The sequence below is a fragment of the Pimephales promelas genome, chromosome 20 (assembly GCF_988280905.1).
Source record: "Pimephales promelas chromosome 20, fPimPro1.hap1.1, whole genome shotgun sequence".
Lineage (NCBI taxonomy): Eukaryota > Metazoa > Chordata > Actinopteri > Cypriniformes > Leuciscidae > Pimephales > Pimephales promelas.
Window position 1 is genome coordinate 3,209,059 of NC_142788.1, and position 21,466 is coordinate 3,230,524.

The following is a 21,466-nucleotide window of genomic DNA, read 5'->3' on the forward strand; positions in this document are numbered from 1 at the left end:
GATCACAATGCTTCATGGCATTGTAGTTCTGTCCCTCGCTAAAACGTAAGTCTTATATTTTTTGTCCAACTTTTTTTGCTTCAAATCAAAAGTTTTTATTGTTGTGTTTCACCTCGTTGCTGGTTGATTTGGTTCGTTGCTAATATCCATTTAACAATATTTTTAAATCCCAATGGGAGAAATGAACTTAAAAAAAGAAAAGCTTCCGGAAGCAGTGTGCAGGCACACGTATTTGCTGTATTTGATCTCTGAAGTAGCTAGACATGTTTGTTAATTAGCAGCTTGTGGTACGAGACGAGCAGAATAAAGCTGTAGCCTCACTGAACGCATGAATGTGCTGATCTGCTGTAGGCTCTGGTTCCGGCAGACTGGGACAATGATCACGCTGCGGTGGAGGTTGGTTCTGGACTCACCTTTTCAACTTCCTCTAACACTTCCCTGCTTTCCTTCAGTGTTCTCTCAAGCATAAGCAATCTGTCATCACTCACACACCAGAGTCTCCATGCTATGGCAAGCCGTTTTAGCTTTTATTCATTTCTAGGATATGAATTCTTGATATCAAGAATTCAATTGTTGATATCAACAATTACATTTTTTGATATCAAGAATTTAATTCTTGATATCAACAATTAAATTATTGATATCAACAATTATGTTCTTGATATCAACAATTACATTCTTGATATCAACAAATACATTTCTGATATCAAGAATTCAATTGTTGATATCAACAATTACATTTTTGATATCAACAATTGTATTTTCACTAGTGAAATGTCCCCATAGGCTGCCATTCAAAACCAATTGTTGATATCAAGAATTGATTTCTTACTAGTTGAAATTCCAATTTCACATATCAGAAATACAATTATTACTAGTAACAACCTTTATTTATGATATCAATAATTCAATTGTTACTAGTTGAAATGTTATTCCTGATATCAACAATTGAATTGCTACTAGTAACAATGTTCATTTTTGATATCAATAATTCAATTTTCACTAGTGATAGTGTTAATTTCTGATATCATGAATGTGATTGTTACTAGTAAGAAAGCCATTTTAGATATCTGAAATAATATTGATATCAGAAATATATTTTCAGATATCAAAAATGGTAATTTTTACTAGTAACAATTGAATTGTTGATATCAAGAATAAACATTTCAACTAGTGACAATTTAATTATTGATATCAGGAATTCACATTTTTACTAGTAACAATGTAATTATTGATATAAAAAATGATATTTCTACTAGTAAAAAATCAATTCTTGATATCAACAATTCATTTTGAATGGCAGCCTATGCCGTTTTAGCTTTTATTCATTTCCAGGATATGAATTCTTGATATCAACAATGCCAATTTTTGATATCAAGAATTTAATTGTTGATATCAAAAATTGAATTCTTGATATGAACAATTGAATTCTTGATATCAACAATTCAAATCTTGATATCAACAATTGAATTGTTGATATCAACAATTGAATTGCTGATATCTGTAATTGTATTTTCACTAGTGAAATGTCACCATAGGCTGCCATTCAAAATGAATTGTTGATATCAAGAATTCAATTGTTGATATCAAGATTTGAATTGTTGATATCAATAATTACATATACATAAGTAAAAATGTGAATTCCTGATATCAATAATTAAATTGTCACTAGTTGAAATGTCTATTCTTGATATCAACAATTCAATTGTTACTAGTAAAATTGTTACTTTTTGATATCTGAAAATGTATTTCTGATATCAATATTATTTCAGATATCTAAAATGGCTTTCTTACTAGTAACAATCACATTCATGATATCAGAAATTAACACTATCACTAGTGAAAATTGAATTATTGATATCAAAAATGAAAATTTTTACTAGTAGCAATTCAATTGTTGATATCAAAAATAACAAACTAGTAACAATTAAATTATTGATATCATAAATAAAGGTTGTTACTAGTAATAATTGTATTTCTGATATGTGAAATTGGAATTTCAACTAGTAAGAAATCAATTCTTGATATCAACAATTGGTTTTGAATGGCAGCCTATGGGGACATTTCACTAGTGAAAATACAATTGTTGATATTAAGAATTCAATTGTTGATATCAAGAATTACATTTTTGATATCAAAAATGTAATTCTTGATATCAACAATTGAATTCTTGATATCAAAAATGTAATTGTTGATATCACGAATTGAATTGATGATATCAATAATTTAATTGTTGATATCAAAAATGTAATTCTTGATATCAAAAAATGTATTTGTTGACATCAAGAATGTAATTGTTGATATCAAGAATTCATATCCTGGAAATGAATAAAAGCTAAAACGGCTTGCCAGCCTATGGTGACATTTCACTAGTGAAAATACAATTACAGATATCAGCAATTAAATTATTGATATCAACAATTCAATTCTTGATATCAACAATGCCATTTTTTGATATCAAGAATTTAATTGTTGATATCAAGAATTTAATTGTTGATATCAACAATTAAATTCTTGACATCAAAAAATGGCATTGTTGATATCAAGAATTCATATCCTGCAGATGATTAAAAGTTAAAACGGCTTGCCATATCCATGCTGCTCTTTCTTACACAGTTCAATTGGAGGGTGATTTAAAGGGATAGTTCACTTTGAAATTCATTTTTGGTATGTTTACCTCAAAGGCATCCAAGATGTAGGTGTCTTTGTTTCCACAGTAGTTTCAATTTTGATATTTTTAGGTCAAACCATTCTTGTCTGTCAGTCATATAATGGAGGTCTATGGTCACCACCTCAAAGAGCATGCACAGAGAAGTCCAAATTAAACATGATTTAATGACTCGTAAATGTAAGTACACATTGATGGCCTAAGACACGAAACGAGCGGTTTGTGTGAGAAAACCAACAGTATTTATATCGTTTTTACCTCGTGTAACCAAGTGACAAGTGACGTGCCATTTCCGCCGCTTGCGCAGACCGAAGCGCCCGCACCCTCAGATCACTTGGACGTGACTGTGGTTACAAGAGGTAAAAACTATTTAACGATTAAACGATTCAAAATTGAAACTACTGCGGAAACAAAGACACCTACATCTTGGATGTCCTTGAGGTAAGATAAAACATACCAAAAATTAATTTCAAAGTGAACTATCCCTTTAAGGACTGAAGAGCATGCCGTATGCTTTTACATGAAGCATATGAACCACTTTTATTTGAATAGGTGAACACATGCTTTTCTTCTGGACTTTCTTGATCATTCTTGTATCCAAGCATGTGACTTCCTTAAAAACTGCTTCTGAGCAGTGGGGGAAATGCTGTGCGTTATCATTTGATGGAACTGGACTACTAACAGCTAGGCCTGTCCCAGTTACTGATTAATCATCCTGGTTATTAGAGATAACCGCAATAATTGGGTTTAATTGGACTGCATTATTATATTATATTATATTTTATTGTATTTTATTATATTATATAAATTATATAATTTATTTTTTATATTATTATTTTATTTATTATATATTATTTGTATTATTATACAGTATTATTTAAAAAAAAAACCTGTTGGACTTGTTTTCGACTTTTAACAAGAATTCTGAAAACCTACAAATTAAAAATAAATAAATAAATAATGGTCATAGTGGACATTTAAAACACACACACACACACACATATATATATATATATATATATATATATATACTGTCCATGAGATACAGTTGATGATAATAAATATTTATATTGTAATATTCCTAAGTGTGTATTTTAGGAGATGGCAGGTGGTGACGAGGACCCTGGTGAGACACTCAGACGCTCAGTGATGGCAAAGAGGATGAAGAAAAAGAAGAAGGTCAGGACTGTAATAACTTATGTATATATATGTATATATATATATATTACAATGACTACTACAATAATAAAAAAAAAACTTAACATTAATCATGGATATTTCATTACTATTTTTTTATATTTTTATTTTAGAAAATGGTTATTAAATTTAAGTTATGATGCAAATCAATTTTAATCATTCATTTATTTTCTACTACAACAATAAAAAACACTACTTGTGAATATTCCATTGCTATTTATTTATTTAGAAAATGACAATAGAAAAAGTTAATAATGGCATAATTTTTAACTAGTAATTTGCTTCTTTTTTTGATACTATGATTTATCACATCAATAAAACATAATATTTATTATTACTGTTATGCTATTGTCATCATTATTTTTATTTTTGAAAATGAATAGCTATAAAAAGTCAAGTAATAATGCAAAGAATACATGAAATATTTACTTTCCCTGCAAACTGAAGTTCAAAAGTGTGACTATGGTGCAAGAGAAGGCTCGTCGGCTGTGTGTAACGCCTGCATGTGTTCTCCGTGTTGAAGCTGCTGAAGGAGAGGACGGTCGAGGCTCCTCCAGACGATGAGCTGACAGCAGTGCAGGAGCAGGACGGACCAGATGATGATGATGGACCGCCAGCGCGCTCACCGAGAGGTGAGGGGACTCGTCATTACAAAGCTTTTCTCTAGAGCTACGTCTACATTCATCCGGATACATTTGAAAATGAGTTTTCGACTAAAAATGTTCTCCGTCCACACTAGCATTTTATAGCATTGTCCAAAAGTTTCTCATCCACACCGAAACATCACAAAACGCTAAATTCACCTTCCAACCCTCACGAAAGAGATGATACAGATTTAACAAGACATAATCAAGTTATCACATAATTCTTCTGGGAGGATCATTTTATTTAGCAAAATATCTCAGCATTCACTGATGCGTTATGTATGTGTTTGGTCTGAAACAGCGTGCAAAGTTACATATTTCAGCAATTTGTGTGAAAGTGAACAGCTCATAACAGGCACAATATTGGTATAAACATGAATATCTATTGGTACAATATGCGTCAGCGTTTTTAAATATCTCCGTTTTCGCACCCCACACTATAAAGGCCTGTACACACCAGAATGAATATCAGCGCGCGTTATTGGTCAGCGTTTTTCAACGCGTTTTTTGTGTTCACACCCAAGCGATTTTCACTGATGATGAGCCGAGTGAACATGCATATTCATTCCCTGACATTAGATGGCGCCAATTTGCTCTGCAACACCACTCCATATCAGTTCTCTTTCATCAAGATGTTTGCAGTTGCTGTCGCGTTTGTCATATAGTTCTTTATGTTCTAGCACCAACAACCGTTTTGTGTTTGAGCGCCCCCAAGTTGTGTTTTACTGTAATTTCAGAAGATCCAAACACGTGAGCAAAAGCGCCAATCTCATTGGTCGGTAGGGTTGGGTATCGAGAATCGAGTATCGATTGGAACCGGGACTAACTTTTCGTTTTTCCCGGAATCGTTCAAAAGTTAAAATTTCGATTCCTAGTTTCGATATTCACAGTCCGCCGAGCGGAAGAAGAAACCGCTGAACAACACCAACGAAGAAGCGTCTATCGGAAGTGTTGGCATAACCGCGCGAGTCTAACATGAGTACCTTACGTCGGCGATCAAAAGTCTGGCTTCACTTTTCTAAAAATAACGAAATCTCGGCAAAATTTGTGACAAAAGGAGTATTTTTACAGAAGGAGTATTTCCTTCAGAAAGGCTGTTGGTTAGCAAGGTTAGCTAAACTTTTTTGACCCTGCCTCTTAAAAGAATCGGAATCGAGAATCGTTGGGAACCGGAATCGAAACAAGGAATTAGAATCGGAATCAGAATCGTTCAAATTCAAACGATACCCAACCCTATTGGTCGGACAGTTTTTGACGCAGCGCATCAAACTAAAAAATGAGCCCTAGGCGTTTTTTTTTTAAAATAACGCTTTCACACGTGGCGTTTTACGCGTCGGTGTGCACACTCACATTGGCGCCCTTTGTTTAGTCACGAGGTGTTAAAGGGTTAGTTCACCCAAAAATGAAAATTCTGTCAGTATTTACTCGCCCTCATGTTAAGATAATTAAGATATTAAAATCGCTCCTGCATACTAGTCCATAGGCTTCTTGAGGGAATGACACTTGCTGTCCCCGAAAAGTCATTAAAGACATCGTTAAAATAGTCCAAGTGACTACAGTGACTCAATCTTAACTTTATCAAACGACGAGAACACTTTTATGCGCAAAAAACAACAAAAATAACGACTTTATTTCAACTATTGGTTTATTTCTCCCTCTGCGCGAGTCAGGTTACTAGTTTAATAGCGTAAGCTTCTGTTATTGTACGTCACACGCATCACACAGATGACCAGCGTCGGCCAATAGTGAGCCTACGTGTGACGTAGCTTTACGCAATCACACTACGTTAACTGACTACAGGCCCATAGAGGAGGATGTGAATAGTTGAAATAAAGTCGTTATTTTTGTTTGTTTTTGCGGACAAAATGTGTTCTCGTCGTTTGATAAAGTTAAGATTGAGTCACTTGGACTATTTTAACGATGTCTTTAATGACTTTTCGAGGACAGCAAGAGTCATTCCCTCAAGAAGCCTATGGACTGTATGCAGGAGTGATCTTAATATCTTAAATATCTTAATTTGTGTTTCGAAGATGAACGAAGGTCTTACGGGGTTGGAACAACATGAGGGTGAGTAAATACTGACGGAGTTTTCATTTTTGGGTGAACTAACCCTTTAAACGTCAGCGAATAACGTGCCCGAAATTCGTCCCAGTGTGAACAGGCTTTAACTCGAGAGTGAGTTGTATCCACTTTAAAGAGCGTTTTCCTAAAACTGCCGTCTCAGTTACCTCGTTTCCACCAAAAAGGAACTGGTTTGCTGGTTCAACTTGCGAACCTTCGTTTGTTTTTCCACTGACTAGAGAGCCCAGCAAACAACGTTGTTACGTCACAGTGTACGTCGCCGTACGTCTTAGCTTTCCCATTCCCGTCGCGTCGTTGGTCTCAATAACCCCGCCCCTGACGCAAGCATGACATTGTAAAAGAACGGTTCTAGTCCGGCCGCTTTGGAACCAGTTTTCCTGGCCGAGAACCTGTTCTTTGGCTGTTGAAACACACAGAACTGGTTCTCGAGTGGACACTGGCTCCGAACCGGCTCTCAAAATGCTTTGGTGGAAACGGAAGGCAACTACGGAGAGAAAAAGATGAGTTAACAAACAAAAACGTATTAGTGTGGACAAGGCCTTACGGCTGGGTGCTGTCACAGTGTGACAATTGATAATTTGAAGATGTTCAGTCTGGTGTCACAGCATGGCACTCTCATCCTCACAATCTCCCCAGATCTTCCTCCTCGTCCTGTGATGAGGCCGGGATCCAGCCAATCGGAGACCACCATGAGGCAGCGAATGACTGAGAAGCTGAGAGCAGCGAAGGTGAAGTTTGTCTATAAGAGAACATGTGTGTCAGGATATGTTTCAGAATACTAACTCTCAGTTGTGCCGTCCCTTCAGTCTAAAGCTGCTAGTCTTCTAGAGCAGGAGAGCATCACCGAGCCCGCCAGCCGCCTACAGAGTCTACGGGACCGAGAAACCCTCACTCGGTTCGACAGAGACGTAAGAAACTGGCAAATGACAGGGGTGGGGAAAGAAAAATGGCAACATGGAAATTCAATACATTTCAATTCAATTGTCCTGGTATGGTCATGTTTATGGGCCCTTTCACACCTACCTTGTTTGGTCCGTACTTTCGGACTTTTCAGTTTGGTCCGAATCAAAATTACAGGTGTGAAACCTCCCACGCATCACACAGATGAAATTTGGTCTGACGAAAAGAGGTAGTGTCGGTCCGGATCAAACTGAACAAAGATTTGGTTCGTTTATAGTGTGAAAGCATTTCTGTATGGTTCGGACTTTCAGACCCTTTACAGGAAGTTCTGGTGGTTCCCAAAAAGCCAAAAGACAGAAGGTTGCAGGAGGAATGAGCCGTGTAGCACACGGGGAGATGAGGAGACGAGGTGTTCATTGAAGTATGGTCTGATGACATAATAAGTCAACTTTCAGTCTTCTCCTCCTTTCCTGCCGGCGACGATAAAAAGTTTGCACGACGAGGACGTTCATTTGGCGAATTTGAGCTAGCCTTGTGTATAGTTGGTGCTGCCGGTAATTATGCCATAAAAATAACAATATAGTTACAACGATATGCGTCAGTTCGTTCATGTTGTCAAAGTTACTCGCTGAATTGACAACACGCTGACGTCCATTTACTAAACCAATCAATGTCAAGATGCAGCCCACATAGATGATGACGACAGGACGCAAGTTCTTCAGTGCGCTCGCATTATTGAAGTGTGAAACCAAACCAAAACTCTCTGAAAATGTATCAAAACGTGAACTTTGGTTCGGACCTTGGTGCAGACTTTCAGGTGTGGAAACGTACTAAAGCATACTTCGTCTCATTTAGTTTCTTTGTCACCATAAACCAAGTATTATAATATGTACTTCCGTTCAAAGTGAGGCGTCAGTACGATGTTTTTTTTTAAAGAAATTCATATTTTTATTCAGCAAGGACCAAGAAAATGCTACAAAATATTTTTGTTTAAAGTAAATACTGTTATTTTGAACTTTCTATTCATCAAAGAATCCTGAAAAAACACAATTTCCACTCAAATATCGAGCAGCACGACTGTTTTCAACATTGATAATAATCAGAAATGGATCAAATCATCATATTAGAGTGATTTGTGAAGGATCATGTGACACTGAAGACTGGAGTCTTTAGTGTCACATGTTTAATCAAACAAATGCAGTCTTGGTGGTGAGCATTATAGACTTCTTTCAAAAACATTAAAGTCCCCCTGTGGTGAAAATCAAGTTTTTAATGTTGTTTATATGTCTATGGTGTTTTTAATCCGCTTTAAGACACACCATGTGTAAGTTCATAACTAAGTGGACAGAATTGCTGAGTATTTCCTCCTTAAAACTGCTGTGAACCAAAGACAGTCTCAAAAACACGCTTTGTAATCGCTGGTGTTTCTGACGTCACAGACCACCTTGTAACCAATCAGATCAGCGTGTGATCGTCAACCAGTGGATCTCTGAGTGAGTGAGTGGAGGCGGGGCTCATTTGCATATTCATAGAACCGTGTATACTAAATGAGGCGAGGGTGTCGAGTTACATTCAAGATATTTTAAGAAAAAACTCTTAAATATGTCATTTTAATAATCAAAAATGAATTTTAACGGAGACAATTATTGACTACAGGGGGACTTCTGAAAAAAACGTTAAATTATTCCATATGTTCATCTTATAATTAAGAGTAAAACACACCAGCTCTTGTTTAGAAGTTTGAAATGTAATCTGATCTGCTCTCATCCTGTCAGACGGATCCAGATCTCCGGGCTGATGAAGACTCGTCCTTCACTGCCAGGCTGAAGTTTCGTGATGTGGCCAGACGTGCAACCAAAGACAAAAGGGTAAGAAAGAGATCCTGTGTCGGCTGCGTCCTCAGAAGGGAAAGGATGGATTCTGACATTTTAATATTTCTTTACACTCTACATTGTGCATAGTTGCGTGTGTGTAGTAATAAAGATGATATTTCACACTTCAGGTGAAGTATGTGTACAGAATTAATTAGGAAATGCATTAGAAGTCCTGTGTGTGTGTTTGGTTTCTGAGCAGACCGAAGCTGGTTTGCCGACCGCTGAAGAGGCCTACAACTTCTTCACCTTCAACTTCGACCCAGAGCCTCAACAGCAACGCCTACGAAAGAAAAGACGCCCCGGGGAAAGAGAAGCAGAGGAGGAAGGAGAGGGGGAATCAGAGGAAGAAGATGGAGAGGATGAAGAAGAAGGGGAGGAAGAGAGGGAGTGTGAAGGAGAGGAAGAGTCTGAAGCCAGGGTGACTTGTGTTTATGTGTTTGTTTCTGATTAGAATACAACAACAAAGATGGACACTAACAAACAACAATGCACTTTATACATGTCAGTGACCAAACGTTGACCCTTCAATCAGAACCAAAATATTAGGTTGTCAATGTTAACCAGTGCAATTAATTCGAAATGAACAAGTTCGGATAATTTGACGCAAATAAATTACTGTGGCATGCGAAATTGCTTCATTAAAGCTGCACTGTGTGGTTTTTACCCCCATCTAGCGGTGAAAATGTATATTCTGTTCCTCTGTTTCTGTTCCTCTCAATTCCGATTTGGTTTTTAACTCCTACGTGGCCAATGTTGTCCAAGATTAACATGGCTTCCAGTTCGACTTCGTCCATGAGTGTTAACTCAAACGTAAACGTGAAAGGCGAAGCTTGAATTAATGGGTATGTCCCTCTTTGGCTAATGTACTTTCAAGATGGAGGGGCAACATGGCGACCGACATTAGAACCCCTTACCCGTATGTGTTTTCAATGGCATATTATACACTCACCAGAATACTTATTTAATTATATTATTATATTAATGAGCACATATATTTTTGAAAGAACTAAGTGTTTTTAGCTAAGAATAAACTAAAAGAGTTACACATTTATGTCACACAGTTAGATGATCTTAAAAGTCGGGAGTTTATCAAGCTGAGCATGGCACAAGCACATTCTGAAATTTCCATTTGAACCCTTTAACCTGATTTCACTTCTCTGTTCAGATCATTTTAAGCCGCTAAACTCTGGGAAAGTGTTTAGTCCAATAATCCAGTAAGTGAAACCATTCGAACAATCAGTCCCAACATCCCTTGAGGACCAAAAACGCGTGTATTTTTTTCACAATATAACCCAATTCACAGTTTTATGTGAACGATTAGGTGGATGATTTTCAGATCATTGTGAAGAAAAAACTCAAGGCAACATCATCCGTTAGTCAAAAGTCTTGTGGACGCATATTTCGTATGTGTTTTGTGAACTTATTTCAGAAACTTTCATCTTTAGTTTTTTCAATAACCACGCATAAACAAAACTCTCTCAAAAATAAAAACATACATACATGTTGCTCACATATTATGGTAGCCCTGTTTGTGATAAATAGAGTGTAATTTCACCTGTGCCATTAATATGTTTATAAGCAACTGAAAAAAGTACAGATGTCAGGGCATGTCAGAACATCTCAAGGACCCCAAATACACCTTGGTCCCCAGGGGGTTAAAGAGAACCAGCTTGTTACATCAGAGATGCGACTCGCGTCACGTTGTAGGTTTTCATTTTTTACGATAAGTATGCGATTAATCGCGATTAAAAATAGTAAGCTATTGACAGCCCTAGTTTACAAATTGTTATATATGACTGGTCACCTTTTTTCACCTTTTTAATACATTTTTGCAGTTTATTGGGCATTCTTATACAAATATATTTTGAGTTATCGATGTAGTCTCTCAATTAATATTAGCCCATGCAAATTTATTTGCACAACAAAAGTTTTAGATTAGATATAGCATTCTTCATTACTTGGACATTTCACATCAACTACCTTAATGCAATTCAATCCCTGTTTAGGATGAAGATGCTCCACTGGTCAGAGATGAGGAGGAGGATTTGTTCATCATTGACCAATCAGCACAGGACTTCCTGGAAGTGCGGAGAGCAGAGTACACAGACTACAGTAGGCGACTGCAGAGGGAGCGAGAGACACTGTTTGTTCCCAGCATGAGGACAGGTACACACACAGAAACGCTCTTTACCTTAACCCTCCTCTAGCAGGTCAAACGATGACACGTCCCCATGTGTCCCGCAGTCCCTGCCTCGAGTAAGCTGGCCGAGAACGTGCGTCCCCGTTACCCGGAGGAGGAGGGGTTATATGTGGGCGAGAGGCCACACGTCTGCCTGAGGAATCAGAACATTTTGGAAAACCGAATACTCAAGCAGGGCGAGGTAATGAAAAGAAATCAGGATCGGGCAAGAGCACACAACTGCTAACTTCTATAAAAATTTAGGGATGTACTGATATGAACATTTTGGCTGATACCGATAACCGATAATTCTTAATATTTGAAAACCGATAATCGGTATATATACACGCCGATAAATCTAAATCCAAGTTTTTATAAACATTCTTAGAGTCTGATTACAAAAACAAGTCTCACCATTAATATCCATGTCCCAAGCACACAATTATAAAAATGTTCTCATAATTTCATGAAGCCTATATGGCAGAACTAAGCACTAAACTGTATTTTCCTTTTTTGAACAGACTCCAATCATATTTCAAGCAATACAAAACCATAATGGTGAACAGTGCGCATCTGAAGTGTCTCAGCTGGAGGAAATTGACATTATTTATCGGTTTATCGGTTTTAAAATATCGGCAAAATTTCTTTGTCGGGCCATTAACGATAACAAATAAAAAAATAACACGCATCGGCCGATACCGATATATCGTACATCGCTAATAGAAATCTGATACTGTAAAAAACAAATGTTTACAAATGCTGTCATCTGTAATGTGAGTGTTTGTGGTTTGTGTAGGGAAGGAAGTGGTTTGGAGACGATGGGCGTATTCTGGCTCTGCCCGACCCGATCAAAGAGTCCTCCTCCAGACCGCCTCTCTTCCACCTGGAGGATGAGCTGGACCCTGCGCTGCAGACGGCCTACAGAAAGGTCAGAGGTCCAGCTAATGATCGTTATAATCACTAGGGCTGGGTAATAAATATCGATTTCTCGATATTAATCGATTCTCATTTTTACGAACCGATATCGATTCTTAAATCTCAAGAATCGATTAGTCATCCTGTTTCATTTGAATGAATGGGACATTGTATCGCGGCTGCGCGATAATCGCAATAGATCGCAATATTCTTTCTCCTTTGTTACTATTGATATGAAACAAAGTCTCAATTTTCAAATTACGTCCATTTTCTTTAAAAATTCAAAAACATAAATAGCGTTTTGTCGCTGTGGCGTGAGATCGCTCTGGAGAAGCAGCAGCGCTGATCTCTCTTCCGGGTTAATAATACCAGTTACAGCACCAAATAAACATGAATGAGCATCTGAAAGTGTGTTAAAGATAGAGTACAACTTATCCAAATCCGGATCATGTCACATTGATTCGCTCAATCAGCGTTTCTACCGTGGAAAGACGTCAGTTAAACAGCTTGCAATCAATGTCATGCATCGTCATATTTACCTCAGAAAACCCACATAAACTCGTTAGTCAGCTAGAAAAAATAACTCTAGAGAGGAGCATTTTGCTAAATATATACACCATATTACATATGCATTATAATCTTAATGTTCTTCAATATTTAATGCATATTTGAATAAATCTGGCAAGTTTTTTTGACAGCCACCATTTAAATGTTTATATTTCATATAATCTTCTTATTATAAAAATAAATAAAAGTGTAATTTAAGTGTTTGTATAGCTACAAAACAGTTCATTATTACCTTCATATTAGGCTAATGAAGTCTATAGGCTACAACTAGACTCCCATAGTTTACAGCATTTAAGAGATTTGATTCCCTTGAGAAAAATTGCCATTTATTGTAACTGATATCCAAAATAATCGATATTCGAATCAAATTGCAAGCTTGTGAATCGAAATCGAATCGAATTGTGAAATTTGTCTCAATACCAAGCCCTAATAATCACTTTGGATTCTGTGTGTTTTTCTTCTCAGAAGCTTGGCGTTTTAATGAGCTGATAAAATATTTAAACTCAAATCAATATTTCATGTCTTAATTCATTTACTTATGTGGCAAATTGGCGTGTAATAATCACTTTTCGTCGGGTTCATGATCACCATGTTTGGGTTTATTAAATCCCAAACCCATTTTTTGACACCACCCCTTAATACAAGTTCCCAGGCTGCTTCAGTGAGTGCTTTCAAAGAATAACTAGTTATTAGATTTGCCAAAGTTTCAAAGGAAACATGACGGGTTTCAATGGCCCCAAGGCCCCAGACCAGTTTTCTTTCCCACATAAAATGATTGAAATCAACACTAAACCCTGTTCACAATCTATTTTCCTTTTTCTTTTTTGACGATAATTAATTCCAGGGACCCCATGTCACTAGGTCTGGAAAACATGAGATTATATCTCATGGCAAGTTGTGAAAATGTATTTTTTTACTAGCTTATCTCTAAAATATTTTCTAAAATGCAATCCTGTAATGTTTACCAGCACCTATTGGTTTCAAACCCTCCATGCAGCCTGTTTCCAGGCAATATGACCTGCCAATAATATTTGTTGAGATGAGAGGTGTGAGAACGGAGATGGGATCCAGATGTGTGGTGATGTCACGGATTCTGCTGTGAGACGGGGCAGTGAGGTCACATGTGCCGGTCACGCCTTGCAGAACTCAAAATAGGAGATATGTAATGGATATTAGGATACACACTCACACACAGCATCGAAATGAATCAGAAGAAGAACACGCCATCTGGATATTAAAGTGCTCACAGACATGTGGAGCTAACTGACACAAAGTGTTCTGGTAATGCAACCCATTAAAACATAAACGAGTGAAAATGAGAAGCATGAAGTGGATCAGGAGTGCATGGCTCATAACCAATGAGAAACAGTACACTAGTCGTCATGTAGAGGAGCGGCGTTGACTATCGACCATTCAACTCTGTTACCCAAGAAAGAAAAACATTTACAGGCACTTTCCATGTTACCAAAAATGATTTGTTACATTTATGTTATGATAAACTCGCTAAATGCTAGTTGTCACGGTGTGGTATTGACGCACACAAAGGGGAGGATTAATACGCTCCCCCTTCTGGACAATAGTGTGGATCGCCTGTGACTGACTTTATGCCTTCATGGTTTAGGACTTTTAGGATTGAATGTTGCGTTACCATAGAAACGGTACTTATTTTATCAGGCTCCTCCCCTTTTGGGCGTCATTATATTTCATAATTTATGATCAAAACTTTTTCTAATCTTGACAAAACTGATATTGTCAGAAAGGTCAGAGTTTCAAGGTTCCAAATTTTGCCACATAATTGATATTTGGACAGAAATGTATTAATTTGAATTCAATGTAATTCAATTGCACCCGGTGGCTATTTTTGGTACTACGCCTAAACAAAATCTCATGAGAACTTCAATTTTTGTGATATCAACTTTAAATTTGGAACATAACTTGATAAGATTTGTGGCTTTGATTTTATAGAAATTTTAGAGTAAAAAATATTTTGTAAAATATATATTTTATATAACCAAACTTGGGTATATATTCCAAAGCATTCTTAAATTACAACCATTTAAGTTTGAATAGTGCATTTTAACCCCCCTTCTCAAAAAGGGGGGTGACAGCTAATACATATAACGTTACTCCCCTACTATATAGCAACGCATTCTCATCCTAGAGTGTCATCTAACTGACGCTTTTGACCATGCGACAACATCCGACGCACATGGCACCCTTAACGCTTCCGTTATGGGTAGGTTTAGGTCTGGGGTAGGGTTATGGTTAGACCACTAGGGGGCGCCTTCTGGCCCATATATATCTGCGTCTCATACAAGCGGCAACATTCTAATCTGAAAGATGAAGCCTACCCGGAAATGCGAAAAACTGCAATACATCTCAAATCCACTAGAGGCCGGTTCCAAAAGGGAGCAAATATCCATAGACGTCATGTTATAATGTCCGTTTTCACAGCATAAATTCATATGTTTACAGTTTGGTCCCATTTGACTTTTATTGTAATCTTCAATATGTTCTGTGTGCCTGACAACTGTGAGGGGGGTGAATTTTTTTCTAACTCGTTAGTTTAGATCATATTTAGATGTAAAACGTATGACAAATAAGGGCGGTTAACTTTGATTGACAGCTGATAACGGGCTGCGCCGAGTGACTTTGACGTCTCGGCCATGATCTGACACAACACATCATACCACCTCTGTATCCTTTCTGAAACTTTTGTATTTTCCAAGATTTTCCAGTATGGCGCCGCCCATACCCCCCATAAACAGCCTCAAACCCGTTCTTCAGAGAGTCTATGGGTGACGCCACAGACGCTTTGTCCATATTTTTTACAGTCTATGGTCTCATATTGACGCTAAACGGTCTCATGTGCGTCGGATGTTGACACATGGTCAAAAGCGTCAGTTAGGTGACGCCTTGGGATGAGAATGGGCTGTATATAGTATATATTGTTTTACATGAGTGTACTTCAAGTGTGTTGTACATTTTGAAAATAAAAATAAAAATATTTATGTTAGCTCTATGTCAGAGCTGTTAATTCACTATGTAGTGATATTGATGATTACGATACCTGTAAGTTTTGTTCTATACGCCTGATGAATAATTGTAGTCAATAGTTATGTTATGAGATTGATTTTAAGTGTAAGATGAGGTTGTGGGAGTCTTTGAGGTCCGTCCAGGATTGAGTGGGACAGTGTTTGGGAGCAGCAGAAGTTCTCCTGTTATGGAAGATCGTAGAGAAGCAGACGTTGAGTGTTAAAAATTACGTAGGAAGAGTAACTGATGAATTTATGACAAGAGTGCACCTCAAAAAATCTGCATCATAACAGGAGTTTTCAGCGTTGTCACAAAAAGTCAATGCACCCACTTTTAATCATTGAAACTTTGGTTTTTATGTTAAAAGTTAATAATAAAACATATAATCTAGTATTTTTCAATAAAAAAATATAGTATAATATTATCCTCTAAAAATGATAATATTTATATTTATTATCCTCTAAAATATAATATTATTTTTTTATCGCCTTTTTTCTATTATATCACATATTTTAGTAGTTATCATAAATTAGGTATCATTTGAAAGCTTATAAACTCCGAATTCATCATGTGAAAACTGTTTTATAATTGAAAGTTGCGTTACCATAGAAACGGTACTTATTTTATCAGGCTCCTCCCCTTTTGGGCGTCATTATATTTCATAATTTATGATCAAAACTTTTTCTAATCTTGACAAAACTGATATTGTCAGAAAGGTCAGAGTTTCAAGGTTCCAAATTTTGCCACATAATTGATATTTGGACAGAAATGTATTAATTTAAATTCAATATAATTCAATTGCACCCGGTGGCTATTTTTGGTACTACGCCTAAACAAAATCTCATGAGAACTTCAATTTTTGTGATATCAACTTTAAATTTGGAACATAACTTGATAAGATTTGTGGCTTTGATTTTATAGAAATTTTCGAGTATATATATATATATATATATAAAATATATATTTTATATAACCAAACTTGGGTATATATTCCAAAGCATTCTTAAAATACAACCATTTAAGTTTGAATAGTGCATTTTAACCCCCATTCTTAAAAAGGGGGGTGACAGCTAGGGGTTAAAGCAGACTTAATAATCTACTTTTAAGACTATTAGTGAAAAAGCATAATGCATAATGGATGATATGTCTTCATACTGAATTGATTGTTCGCTCTGTGTCAGGCTCTGAAGTCGAAGCATTTGAACCGCTACATATCTGGAATGGGCGACCCCCAGTCAGACTACCAGCTGGATGTAGATGTGTCGGGCCTCATCTTCTCCCATCATCCTCTCTTCAGCCGTGAACACGTGCTGGCGGCCCGTCTCGCCCAGCTGTACGATCAGCATCTGACCAGACAGCACAAGAACCTCACGCGACTCCTGACCGACAAGGTAACGCAGAAGACGGCCATCAAAACCAAACCTCCTGTTCTTAAAACTCATTCTGAATGTGTGTGTGTGTGTAGTTGAACGGCTTGAGGAACACGATACATAATATGCTGGAGCTACACAGAGGAGAGGCTCTGAGTCAGGTGACCCAGCAGAGGATGGCCGAGTACAAACAGGAAGTGAGGTAAGAAACAATGTGCTTAAAGTACTTGACCTGGAAAACCCTTGAAAACTATGGCAAGCCGTGTTAGCTTTTATTCATTTCCAGGATATGAATTCTTAATATCAACAATTGTATTTTCACTAGTGAAATGTCTGCCATTCAAAAACAATTGTTGATATCAAGAATTGATTTCTTACTAGTTGAAATTCCTATTTCACATTTCAAAAATACAATTATTACTAGTAAAAACCTTTATTTTTGATATCAAGAATTCAATTGTTACTAGTTGAAATTTCTAATCTTGATATCCACAATTCAATTGCTACTAGTAACAATGATCATTTTTGATATCAATAATTACATTTTTACTAGTGACAATGTATATTTCTGATATCATGAATGTGATTGATACTAGTAAGAAAGCTATTTTAGATATCTGAAATAATACTGATTTCAGAAATACATTTTCAGATATCAAAAATGATCATATTTACTAGTAGCAATTGAATTGTTGATATCAAGAATAGACATTTCAACTAGTGACAATTTAATTATTGATATCAGGAATTCACATTTTTACTAGTAACAATGTAATTATTGATATCAAAATGATATTTCTACTAGTAAAAAAACAATTCTTGATGTCAACAAATTAGTTTGAATGGCAGCCTATGGTGACATTTCACTAGTGAAAATACAATTACAGATATCAACAATTACATTTTTTGATATCAAGAATTCAATTGTTGATATCAAAAAATATCTAAAACGGCTTTCCATTGAAAACAACCATATTTGTGAAGAGGTACTTGAAAAGTGACTTGACTTATTTAACCCTCAAGTGCTCTTCGGTCATTTCTGACCAGAAAGTTTTGAATTTCTAAAAATCACAGCTTCATCGGAATGTTATGAAACTTGGTGACTTTTATGGGATTATGTATGTGAATACAAAAAAAAAATTGAGGTCATGATCCGAGCAGGCTAAGTGGTTGTAAAAAAAAATAGTCACACTTGTGGTCTTCGGTCAAAAATGACCGACCCATAGGAAATGAATGGGAAATTGACAAAAAAAAAAAAATCTCTGAATTTTTGTACGTACAATCTACAAATCGGCCACAATTCTAAAAAAAAGTACACCGCAGGAAAGGGGTGACACTCTACAACATCTAGAGTGCAAAACAGACACACCCACCAACACACACACACATACAAACACACTTTTATACATACCAATACATTTTGATTACAAAAAGTATGTTTTGAATTTTTTAAAATCACAGCTTCATCGCAATGTTACGAAACTTGGTGACTTTTATGGAATTATGTATGTGAACACACAAAAAAATTGAGGTCATGATCTGAGCACGCTAAGTGGTCTTAAAAAAAAATAGTCACACTTGTGGTCTTTGGTCAAAAATGACCCCCATAGAAAATGAATGGGAAATTGACAAAAATACAAAAATTCACAATTTTTTTTTATTTGTTTTACTTTTTTTTTAAATAAAAAATCGTTTTTGAGATTGTTTAAACTATATATTCAAATCCACAAAAAAAAAATGTGTTCATAAACATCTGGGGAATTCACATGCATCTCCATATAGAGCTCTACATGCTATCTAGATTCTATGCTTTTTCTCTATACTGTAACCAGATGGTGCTAATTTTCTTCAAAAAATATTTTTTTTCTGAAGGCCTGGACTCTATATTAAACTAAAATACTGCATTAATAATTTTTTGAAAAAAAAAAAAAAATATATATATATATATATATATATATAGAAAAATATATATTTTTTCCATGGCAAAAATAGACCATAAATATTGCATAAATATTAATAAATTCAGTCAAATTGTCTCAAATACTAAATTACAAAGAATAAATATTATAGAACAAGAATAAATTGCGTTCGTTTTACTGGGATGGAGGAAAATTTAATTTTTAGGTGTCCGGTCACTTTCGACAGGGAAGATGACAAGTGTGACCCCGAAACAAAGAGCACCCGTGGGTTAAATACAATATGAAATGTAATTTTTTCTGAAAAACACAAATGCAATCTTTTCACGCAAATTTAACACTGCAGTCCATCTGATACCATTAGATCTTTCGAAGTATGCCAACATTATAATATAAAAAAATGATTTATTGAACAATAATAACCATTATAACCTTTGTATTTAATATATGTATATATATTATTAAATAATATATCATCATAATCTGTAAATGTTTATTCTGACTAAACCCAACTGTGATACTTTTATTCTCATGTTTTTTTTTATATAATTTGTAATACTATGTTTCTTGTTGTATGTGTAAATGTGTACTAGAAGCTTCAGCACCAACACAAATTCCTTGTGTGTGCAAGCACACTTGGCACTAAAGCTCTTTCTGATTCTGAAATACATTGTAAGTTGTATTTTGGATGCTTTAAATCTGTAATTTAAGTTGAAAAAAAATCCTTAACAAATACTAAAGATATTGTTCTATAAATGCGATCTCTGATTGTAGCCCTTCAAAACCAAAAAAGTACTATTTAATTTTACAGTATCTGTACGAACCCTGAAGAAACTTCCAATCTCCTCCACCTTCAGTGTTCTATTTCTGCATTCTCCTGTATTGTCAGACACACTCGTCAGTTGCGAGATGTGGAGCAGGACAAGGACCGAGCTCTCCTCAAAAGCATCATCAGAGTGTGGAAGGAGCTCAAAGCTCTCAGAGACTTCCAGAGATTCACCAACACGCCGTTCAAACTCTTCGTCAGGAGGTATGTCATCATATGGCACGTGTCACATGTTTTGTGCTTTGTGTAATGGCACATGTGGCTTTGCCTCTGCAGGGAGAAGGTGGAGCGAGAGCAGGACGAGCAGGAGTATGAGAATGACATCATGGCGGAAGTGGAAGAGCTGCAGGCGGAGACTGAGGAAGACTATCAGAGGAAGATGAGTGAATACAGAAGACTACATGAGGAATGGAAATCCTGGAAGAGAAAACAGGTACCACTACACATGCAGTCTCATTGTTCCTGCAAATCATGGTCCATGTCAATAGCCACTTATGTCTTGCCTTAAAAACTACCGTTTATGCATTCATAATCCTGTTTAAAACCACAAACATGCTTCTGATTCTCTCAGAAAGTCTTAAAGAAAAAGCAGAAGAAGAAAAGACAGCAGGAGGAAGAAGAGGAGGATGAGGAGAGTGAGGAGGAGTTGGGAGAGGAGCCAGAGAAGCCGGATCCTCCAGAGAAACCAGACACGGGCTCCCTGGAAGAGCAAGTGCGGGAGAAGGCTGCCAGGATCCGCAGGAAACCTGGAGAACCGGTTCTGATCCCAGAACTTACCGTCTCCGGGCCCATCACCCCCAATGAGCAGTGTCCACGGTGAATGAACACACACACACTGATACACTTACCTCAGACCTTAAGGGTACTGAGTCTCTTTATGAAGATAAATGAGGGCCGTTCACACAGAATGTGTTTTTTTCCATTTTACCGCTCTACTTTTCCATTGTTGTCGTGTTTGACCGCTGCGCTCGAATCTTTTGCATGACGCGCCATTCCAAAAACGTGGCGCTCAAGTTAAAATGAGTTCAACAAAATGTTTTGCTTCGCCGACCTGTTTTGTGTGAATGGCCCCTAACACTGACTATGTTTACATGCAGCCAATATTTGGGTTAAAGGAGTAGTTCACTTTTGAAAAAACTTTTGCTGATAATTTACTCACCCCCATGTCATCCAAGATGTCCATGTCTTTCTTTCCTCAGTCGAAAAGAAATTTAGGTTTTTGATGAAAACATTCCAGGATTTTTCTCCATATAATGGACTTCAATGGGAACCGGATGGTTCAAGGTCCAAAA

General features: G+C 36.5%; 1 protein-coding gene across 1 annotated transcript in view; it reads left to right on the forward strand.

The window, feature by feature from the left end:
• Positions 1 to 21,466, forward strand: part of cc2d2a (coiled-coil and C2 domain containing 2A) — a 57,358-nt gene that overhangs the window by 1,327 nt on the left and 34,565 nt on the right. The window contains exons 3-17 of the mRNA XM_089124367.1: positions 352 to 396; positions 3,767 to 3,847; positions 4,389 to 4,497; positions 7,228 to 7,319; positions 7,398 to 7,499; positions 9,267 to 9,359; positions 9,565 to 9,783; positions 11,372 to 11,531; positions 11,610 to 11,746; positions 12,341 to 12,472; positions 17,244 to 17,453; positions 17,528 to 17,634; positions 20,238 to 20,378; positions 20,451 to 20,607; positions 20,746 to 20,990. Of these exons, the coding sequence (XP_088980493.1) occupies positions 352 to 396; positions 3,767 to 3,847; positions 4,389 to 4,497; positions 7,228 to 7,319; positions 7,398 to 7,499; positions 9,267 to 9,359; positions 9,565 to 9,783; positions 11,372 to 11,531; positions 11,610 to 11,746; positions 12,341 to 12,472; positions 17,244 to 17,453; positions 17,528 to 17,634; positions 20,238 to 20,378; positions 20,451 to 20,607; positions 20,746 to 20,990 (2,030 nt within the window). The remainder of the gene's footprint in view (positions 1 to 351; positions 397 to 3,766; positions 3,848 to 4,388; positions 4,498 to 7,227; positions 7,320 to 7,397; positions 7,500 to 9,266; positions 9,360 to 9,564; positions 9,784 to 11,371; positions 11,532 to 11,609; positions 11,747 to 12,340; positions 12,473 to 17,243; positions 17,454 to 17,527; positions 17,635 to 20,237; positions 20,379 to 20,450; positions 20,608 to 20,745; positions 20,991 to 21,466) is intronic.